Consider the following 9,884-nt stretch of genomic DNA (forward strand, 5'->3'; position numbering starts at 1 on the left):
TATATAAATACAAAATGATCATTCCTTTGTATCATTTTTTAAAATTATCTGTCAGAGGTGAATATTCTATTGGCATCTGTTTGATTTTTAAATATCACTCTCCACGAAAATGAGCCGGAGGCCCTTGGAGAAGTGGCCTGTTCAGGAACAGGGTAGGGGAAATGCAAGACAAGCCCGAGGCATCCTGCGAGCACTGATGGTTTCATTCCTTTCTTCAGTGTCTGGTCTGTGTTGTCTACTTCGATATAATTGGATGAGTGGTTGGCTTAAATCCCACGGCACTCAGTCCACCTGTCATGTGTGATACAATGACCCAGCCCACACTTCCAGGACAGCTTCCAGGGCTTCTTCCTGTATCACCAGCCTCAGCACTTTGCCCTCCTCCTGCCTTGTTGTCTCCACACAGATTTTCGGGCCAGTGATGCAGATCCTGAAGTTCAAGACCATCGAGGAGGTAGTTGGGAGAGCCAACAATTCCAAGTACGGGCTGGCTGCGGCAGTCTTCACAAAGGATATAGACAAGGCCAACTACCTGTCCCAGGCCCTCCAGGCCGGCACTGTGTGGTAAGCACAGCACCCTAGTCCCCCTGCCAATCCAGTGAGACTACCCAAAGCCAGCGACTTCTGGACCCTCAGAGTTGGCATGCTGGGCCCAGTGTCTCCTGTGCCAGGATATGGCATGACCCCCCTGCAGGAGGGTAAGCTGCTCTGTGCTCAGATGCCCCTGCAGCCCTCTTGGGCATGCAGGCAGATCACTGAACTCCTATCCTAGATGGGCCAAGGCCACAAACCATTGCAATATCGATCTAAAAAGTTTAGCACCTGATTCACCCACTAGGATGGCTTTAATGTTAAAAAACAAACTAAGGATTGGCGAGGAAGTGAAAATCTGTGTTCACATACATAGCTGGTGGGAGTGGAAAATGCTCATGTGGAAAGCATTCTGAAAGTTCCTCAAACATTCAGCATAGAGTCACTGTGTGATGCAACAATTCCACTTAGGTGTATGCCCTAGAGAAATAAAACACACACAAAAACTTGTAAACCGATGAGCAGCAGAGCCTTCTGTTAACAGTGGAAACAACCCAAAAGTTCACTAACGGATGAATGCTAAATAAAATGTGTTCTTCAGTGAAGGGGAGGAAGGTGATCCCTATCCAGAATGGAATATGACTAAGCCATTAAAAGGAGTGAAGCCCAGATCTCTGCCGAAGCATGGACACAAATGACATGTACTGTGCAACCCTGTTCATAAAGCACCCAGAATAGGCAAATCCATGAGGAAAGAGGACAGAGGAGTGGTGGCAGGGGCTGGGGCAGGGGAGATGGAGAGACTTTGTTAGGCACCGGGCAAACTGTGGTGCCGCTTGCACAGCTTTGTGAATGTGCTATAAAGCACTGAGTTGTATACGTTAAAAAGTTAAGTTTTAGATTCAGTTAAAAATGAGTATCTTTTTTTTTTTTTTTTTTTTGTGGAACCAAGGATTGAACTCAGGCCCTTGCACTTGCCAGGGAAGTACTTTTTCCACTGAGCCATCTCCCCAGCCCGAGTATCTTTTTAATGTTAAAAACAAAAAACAAAAAACAAACCATCACCTCGTTAGTTGAAATGACTAGTTCATATCAGAAGCTGTCCTATAGTGCACTGTTACTGACACCTCCCTGTGACCATATCACAAAGAACAGAGGTGACTTTAGGGTGTCTTATGTGGCCTACAGTGGCCTACTCCCCAAATGATTGTTACACTGACTGGATGGACCTTTACATTTTTGTCCAGTAGATTTTAGAGCCCTATAAGGGGCCCAAGAGTGGAGCACATGTCTCCTAGAGTAATCTTGACATGCTTACTTCAATTACAGGGTCAACTGCTATGATGTGTTTGGAGCCCAGTCCCCCTTTGGCGGTTATAAGATGTCTGGCAACGGCCGGGAGCTGGGCGAGTATGGCCTGCAGGCGTACACCGAAGTGAAGACGGTACGTACTGGCCCCCCAGGTATAGCAAGGCTCCTTGAGTTATCCCTAGCTTTGTGTGTGTGTGTGTGTGTGTGTGTGTGTGTGTGTGTGTGTGTGTGTTTAGCCATACCAGGGATTGAAACTAGGGCCTTCACACTGAGCTACACCCCCAGTTCTTTATTTTGGTATAGGATCTCACTAAATTGCCCAGGTGGGGCTCAAACTTTTGATCCTCCTGTCTCAGCTTCTGACAGTGCTGTGATTAATCCACAGAAGCCAAAAAGAGATGAGGACCCGCTGTCTGGGGTCTTGGTATGCACCGGCCTACATAGTCTTGTGTTGAGCTTTGCTACATGCCAAGGCCTGGACAGCAGAGCCGAAGGGAAGATCCCTTCAGCTGCAAGTGAGCGGACACAGCAAGAGAGGGCTTCCTGTAAGGATCAGGGAGTAGGTGTTAGATGTCAAGGGCAAGACCATACCTATGAACAATTTGATTTTACATTTTCACTGACAGGAATATAGCCTGAGAAACTAAAAAAATACAAGGAAGGAATTATGCCATAAATACTTATGACATCAGGATCTCACCCCAGGAGGAAAACAAAATCAGATGTGACCTAATGCCCAATAATCTATGACTCACTCCAGTCATGGAGTACTGTACTAGATAGCCTTAAGGTGTCTGTGCAGAGCATATGATAGGAAAATGCTTATCTTTTAAGGTAAAAAGCAGGACAGAAAATGATAATATATCCAATGTAAGTCTTATAGCAAATGAACACACAGATATATTTATTTATAGATACAAAAAATCGGAAGGAAATATACTAAACATTGTCTTCTCTACAGTGAAACTAGTTATAGTTTGATCAGGAAACATACAGTTTGATGCTTAAGAGACATGGAGCTGGGTGTGGTGGCACAGGTTTGTAATGCCAGCACTTGGGAGGCTGAGGCAGCAGGATTGCTGAGAGTTTGAGGCCAGCCTGGGCTGTATAGGGAGTTCAAGGTCAGCCTGAACTTCATAGTGAGAGCTGTCTCAAATGAGAGAGAGAGAGAGAGAGAGAGACAGACAGACAGACAGACAGACAGGCCAAGTTGCATATTCCTAAAATTGGAAAAGAGAAGAGTTAAGACAGTCAGCTAGAGGGACAGGTAAGGAAGAGCAAATCGGGGCTTTGTTTCCTATAATGACACTAAGGCTGAGACAGACTAAGAAGACAGCCTGTGTTCACTGTAACACAATAAACGTGTTTGAGGCTTATTGAGAGATTTTCCCAGCATATCCAAGGGTAGTATATACAAGTATAATAGTGTTGTTATGCATCCAGTTGCCACCATAGTAGTTGTCAAAGATCAATTTATAGCCAGTCTTGTTTCCTGTACACTCTACCTAGTTCCCAGCATACATACTTCATACAGGATTTATGTATGATCTGGGTGTGACTGTGCATGCCTATAATCCCAGCACTCAGGAGGCTGAGGCTGGAGGATTGTTTCAATTTCAAGGCCAGCCTGGGCTACAAAGTGAGCTCATGGCCAGCTTCATCTGCATAGTGAGACCCTGTCTCAAAAAGAAAAAGAAAGAAATAGAAATAAAGGTGTCACTGGCCTGACATTGCTCATAGAAATGATAGTAATGGATGGCATTAAGTGTGAGGTGACTGGGGCAGGAAGGCTGCTGCATCTCCACTGAACAGGAGGCCCAGAGCTAGAAAGAGGTTGGAGGCAAGGACACAGAGAATAAGGCACTGTCTTCTGACCTTGCTGAAGGCCTCAGACAGAGATGGTGGGAAGGAAGAAAGCAGCAGAAGGAAGAGCTGGCAGGGCGGATGCGTTGGGTACAGGGAAAAGAGGGAGAGCAGCCTCAGTCCCGACTGACGTGGAGCACCATGCCCTACTGGGCGTTGGCACTGCTTGTGATTAAGATGCTGTATCACATGTTGGTTTTTCTGGTTTGGTTTTGAGAAAGGGTGTGTAATTCAGGCAGGCCTTGAGTTCACTATGTAGCCCAGGCTGGTAATCAAACTCCTGGTAATCTTCCTGCCTCAGCCTCCCAGTTGCTGGGATTACAGGTGTGCGCCACCACACCTGGCCAAAGATGCTTGAATCTTGAGACAGAAACAATGATATGAACAAAAATAGTGGGTAGAGCTGAGCTGCAAACCAATCCCATCTGAACCTGGAATCTTCTCACTTGGCAACAACACACCTGTGAGCTTAAGCACGTTGTTTTCACTTTACTTTTAATTCTTGCAGGGGAAAATATGTGTGTAGGTCTGGGTTTTTCTACCTTGGCTTTATGATTTGGGGCTACGTGAGCCTGTTGCGGGGGCTTCCCTGTGCAATGTGGGATGTTTAGCATCGCTAACTCCAACCCACTAGATGCCAGGAGTGTCAGCTCCTCCATGACAATCAAAAGTGTCTGTACACATTGCCAGTTGTCCCTGGTGGGACCTGAGAACCACCTGGTTAAGGAATTACAGGGTGTGATCTTGTGTAGGGGAAGCCTTGGCAGTTGCTTTGATTAGCCAGTCAGCCAATGAGATGTTAGAAGAAAGAGGAGCCCCGTCTGCCCTTCCCCAGGGGGCTCTGGCTCTCAGTCAGTGCGTGCCAGGAAGCAGGAGGATTTATCAACCTCTCTGTACCCTACTTTCAGGTCACAGTCAAAGTTCCTCAGAAGAACTCATAAAGAACCATGCAAGCTTCCTTCCCCACCCACCCCTGGAAAGTCCACGGATATCAGCGGAAAAGCCAGGAAAAACAATGTTTGCACATTCAGAGTCTCCCACGAAATCTCATCGGCAACAAAGTTCACAAACTTCAATTTACACTGGTGGGGAGAAGGGAAAGTGGAAAGCCTTTTAAAAGTGCCAGCAGTACTATTTGCTTTCAGGGTGATTTCTTTAAAAAATGCATATTGATGTCTTACCTCTCAGATACACTTCTGCAACTTGATATATTGGGGAAGAAAAAGCCACAGTTTACAATTGTATTGCATTGCAACACCTGCTTTGTATTTTTCACTAAGGCTCATTAAAAAAAGGCTGCTCTCAATTTCTTGAGTAACTCTTCCTCCATCCCACCAGCCTGGGGAATGCTGCCAGCCAGGAATGCTGTCCCAATGGCTGGTGTGTCACGGTGTGGATGATTACTGCCACTCCCTCCCACGGGGAGACAGCTCTGGCTTCATGCATTTAATCCCACATATCTCTGGCTTGTGTCCCCGGGAAGGCCCCAAGCGCTGGGGATAAAACCCAAACAGGACTCGTAGCCCCTCCCTGTCCCCCGAGAAAGGGGCAGAAACCAAGAAATAGAGACTGGATGACACCACTTGCTTCTTGGTTTTGAAAGTACAAAACTATAGCTGGGCCAAGTGAGACAGACTCGAGCTGGCCAGATTTGTAGTCAACTGAGTGGGAAACCAGGCTCAGGGCCTGGGTCTGGGTCTGGGTCTTCAGGAACCAGATCTGTGAGTCTCTGATCCAGGACACCTTCATTTAGTCAGTGATCCTGGCAAATGAGTTATTGCTATTCTTGGTTACTGGCAGCCAGAAGGATAGAATCTTTCCAAGGAATACAGATTCACTGGAGAATTTAATGAAAAGTTTGACCCTTGTATTCAAAGTGGATGCAGCTGCAAATGAAGTCAGTATGGCAAAGGTGGAGCTGAGAGGTACTAGGAAACTGTGACTCTTAATCCAGCTGCAGGAGAAGGCAACTGCCCAAGACTGGAATATGGGAGCCAGTGTCTGGCCTCCAGCCTGCCTGCCTGCCTGCCTCCTTCCTGCCTTCTCTTCCTGTACCTGGGACTGCACCCAAGCTAAGCTACATCCACAGCCCTTTTAAAAATTTTTTTATTTCGAGACAGGGTTGCTTTAAGCTGCCCAGATCAGCCTTGAACTTGCAACCCTCCTGTCTCAGTATCCCTAGTTACATACCCATTGTTCTTCTTTACTTAATACCGGTTTGAATTTGGCTTTTTGATACTTGCAGCTAAAGTATTCCCTCCTCAGATTTATTGAGGTATAGTTGACAAATACGATATATGTCCAGGATATGCAGTATCATGCATTACATGTGTACACTGTTACATGTATACATTATAAAATGTCTACTACAAGCCAATTAATATGTCTATCTCATATGGTTGCTTGAGTGTCTGTGGTGAGAACACTTACGATTACTCCCTTAGTAAATTGAAGGAACACAGTACATCATTGGCCAGTGTCACCATGGTGTGGAACAGGTCCCCAAGTTTTTTTCAGCTGCCCTCAAGAACTCCAGCCTCATCTCCAGCCAGGCAAAAGTTCACTGCCACGCAGCCCCCCACCATGTGCATTCTTTTTTATGGGTCCCTTCAAAGAACCTGGGCTTCAGGCTGACTGGCCCAGTAGCTGTGACAGTTCTCCCACCCCATCACAGGGCAGAGAGATGTGAAGTAGCTCAACAAATACCAAAGCAAGTCCATGAAGAATTGTCTACAACTCTGATTTTTGCATTCTAGGCACTTAATCTCCTTATCCTTTCTGTGGCAGGAACCAATTAGAACCTTAAATAGGTATTTGAAAAGAGTTCTCAGGTTATGAACATCCTAATCTCTCCAGCTAGTTGGATGTGGGTCATTCACAGGAGTATAGGGTGTAAAGCTGCTGTTTCTGGATTTAGCCTTGCTGAGTCTAGCTCAACAAAGAACCCTGGGAGCACCTCCCTCAGATGGCTGGCCCTGTTGAAGTTTTCTGAGTGTTGGCGCCACCTTGTGTCCCATAGAGAACCGCAGCGCTATCTTATCCTAGAGCAGTAGGACTGAGCTCCCCTGTGTCCTTAAGGGTGGTCTTTCTTTATATTTAAATCTGTTATTTATTTGTTTGTTTGGTACAGGGTCTCACTACACAGCTCAGACTCATAGTGATCTTCCTGTTTCAGCCTCCCCAGCGCTGGGATTACAGGCATGTGTCACCACGCCAGGTTTCAGTGGCTGCCTTGGCATGCCTGGCATGCAGTACTGGGGATCGAACCTGGGTCCTTGTGCTTGCCAGGCAGGAACTTAGACTGCTGAGTTATCTCCCAGCCCTTAGGGTGGTCTTATAACACGCCTCTGCACCTGACAATGCCATAGGGGATCGAGAAGCCAGGGTCCCACCCTGAAATAACTGAAGGTAGCAGCTGCAACAAAAACATCTTCACAAGTAGAAGCACTATTCACAATGGCCAAAAGCTGGGAATAACCCCAGTGCCTACCTTAGAATCCAGCGATGCAATGTGGCATCTCAGGGGTTGGCATGTAGCTCAGTAGCACAAGTTCCTGGCTGAGTTTGATTCCTGGTTTAAAAAAAAAAAAAAATATATATATATATATATATATATATATATATATATGCACACACACATATACATATATACAGGCATGGTGGGGCACACATCCCAGCACTCGGGAGGCTGAGGCAGGAGGATCATTGCAAATTTGAGACCAGCCTGGGTTATGAAATGAGCTCAAGGCCAGCACGAACTGCACAGCAAGACCCTGTCTCAAAAAGGCACATGCACACACACACAAAGTGGCATCTCCACACAGTAGAATATTATTGTCATAAAAAGGAAAAAGTCACTGGTGTGATGATCCTTGTAGTGTGACGCTAAATGATAGAAGCAAACACAAAGGGTGCATATGTTATGATCCATTTATAGGAAATGTCTAGAAAAGGACATTTGTACTCAGCAGACTGGTGATCACAGGGGCTCAGAGAAGAGGGAAGTGGAGGAGAAACTGCCCAGTGGATAAGGAGATGACCTTTTGGGGGGATGGGAATGTTCTGGAATATATAGGGTAGGAATGGTAATTCCACAATATTGTAAATATACTAAATGCCACCAAGTTGTTAAAATGGTAAACCTTGTGTTATGTGAATTTCACCTTAATTTAAACAATTCAGGCCTGGTGTGTAGCTTAGTGGTAGAGCATTTCTAGGATGCAGGGGCCCTGGGTTCCATCCACCAGCACAGAAAACCAAAAACAAAACCAAATTTAATATGATCATTTTACAGTGTGCACATGCATTGAAATATCACGCTGTACCTCATAAATAGGAAGTTATATATGGTTTATATATTTTTATCCCCTTAATATGGAAGGGATGAAACTTCATAAAGCTTTCTGTTTCCTTTTTACTTATTTTGAAATTATTTTAAACGTCCAGAGAAGTTAGACTAGTACAACCATCCCTCCTATCCCCTTTCACCCACTTCTAGCACTTTGTCCATTTGATCTACGACATCTTGCCCTCCCCCCCCTTTTCTTTCCAATATATCCACACTGATACCTGTGGGAATACCTGACAACACTGGAAACACCCAAGGGGCAGGATTATCCCAGGGCAAAGCAGTGACGTTTCCTGGTCCTACTCTGCCTCCTGAGGGAAGGTCAGTGAGTTTTAGGGGGTCCAGTTGGCTCAATGGACCCCCTGCAGCCATCTTCCCTCCAAGAACCGCTGCAGGGGGCTGTGTATGTGGTGCTCTGCTCCCTGCCATGGCCTGGAAAACTGCACCAGGGCAGGGTGGACACCCAAGCAGGACGGCCCCACGGGACCCCTGGCACCGTGCAACTCGACATTGAGCCGAGTGAGTGACGTGGAGATGGACTCTGGGGCTGAAAGACCATGTGGCAAATCAGAATCAGAAGAGAGGAAGCTGCTGGGCAGGTAGAGCAAAAATGAAGCGCTGCACGTGCTCCTCTGAGAAAGGGATGGGCGCCTTGGCAGTCCCGGCGGGCTGTCTACTCTCTGACACTCTGCGACCCCGAGCCTATTCAGATGGCCTTAGTTGTTTGCGTGTGTGTATGTGTGTGTGTTCTACACACTTACCTGTGTGATCATCATCTCTCCCACCAGAGTCATCAGACTGCGTGTGTTTTAGTATCACAAAGAGATATAATTTTTTATCTTATTTATTTATTTATTTATTTATTTATTTATTTTTTACTGTACTGGAAATTGAACCTGGAGCCTTTGCACTGAGTTGCAAGGCCTCCCTGCTGTTTTAAAAGTTTGAGAGGGTATTGCTAAGCCATTAAGATTGAACTTGCAATCCTCTTGCCTCGGCCTCCCGGCCTCCCGGCCAGCTGAGATTACACCTGGCTGAATTTAACATTTTAACCATTTTGAAGCAGACAACTTGGCAGGGGCATTAAGGACCTTCACGTTGCTGGGCAACCACCCATCTGCCACAACCAGGGTGTTTCATCTTTCCAAACTGAAACTTGGCCCTCATTAAATCCATTTACCCCTCTCCTCGCTGCTCATGTCAAAGACAAACACATATAGGCACTGCCGTGGGGAAAACAGATCTCACTCAGTATTGCTGAGAGCAGAGGAAAGAGCTGAGCTCCATCCTGATCTGTGCAGAAGTGATGTGGCATTTTAAAGGGAGCACGGGGGCTTGTGGCATCAGAGCAGGGAATAAGCACCGAGGCGGGCATGACAGGCCAGCTGTGGCTGCCCACGGGTGGTTGTGAAGTTAGGATTCCATCTGCCCACTGAGACGAGGAGGCAGTGGGCCTGACCTTCCTGATGACGACTTTCAGAGGAATGGCTCTTGGGTCCCTGAGAGAGATACTTCTGAGTTGCAAGGGGCAGTATTCACAGCTGGGAGCTTTATCATTCTGTGCTCTAAGCCAACGTGGCCAGGGACTCATTGGGAGGCAACAGCGAAAACAGACCATTTTCTGACAGTGTTGAGCTTTCTCAGGAAAGTGTTCTAAAGGGGCTGGGGTCACCTAGGGACAGTCCTAGGCTGGTGTGAGCCAAAATAGAGTTGGGCCAGGTCTCAGGGCAGGGATTTAGATGGTGCTGTGCACCAAGAGTTCTGCCATATGAGCCGGCAACCCTCCATTTCGCTGTCTCTGAATTTCATTATTTAGGTTTCTTTTTTTTTT

General features: G+C 46.5%; 1 protein-coding gene across 1 annotated transcript in view; it reads left to right on the forward strand.

Annotated features, from left to right (window-relative positions):
• Aldh2 (aldehyde dehydrogenase 2 family (mitochondrial)) overlaps positions 1-5,011 on the forward strand; it is a 33,869-nt gene extending 28,858 nt beyond the window's left edge. Inside the window, exons 11-13 of the mRNA XM_004635920.2 lie at positions 407-564; positions 1,861-1,975; positions 4,614-5,011. Coding sequence (XP_004635977.1) covers positions 407-564; positions 1,861-1,975; positions 4,614-4,646 — 306 coding nt within the window. The 3' untranslated portion in view covers positions 4,647-5,011. The remainder of the gene's footprint in view (positions 1-406; positions 565-1,860; positions 1,976-4,613) is intronic.
• Positions 5,012-9,884: the final 4,873 nt, after the last annotated feature.

This window comes from Octodon degus, unplaced genomic scaffold, assembly GCF_000260255.1.
Source record: "Octodon degus isolate 3935 unplaced genomic scaffold, OctDeg1.0 scaffold00076, whole genome shotgun sequence".
Taxonomy (NCBI): Eukaryota; Metazoa; Chordata; class Mammalia; order Rodentia; family Octodontidae; genus Octodon; species Octodon degus.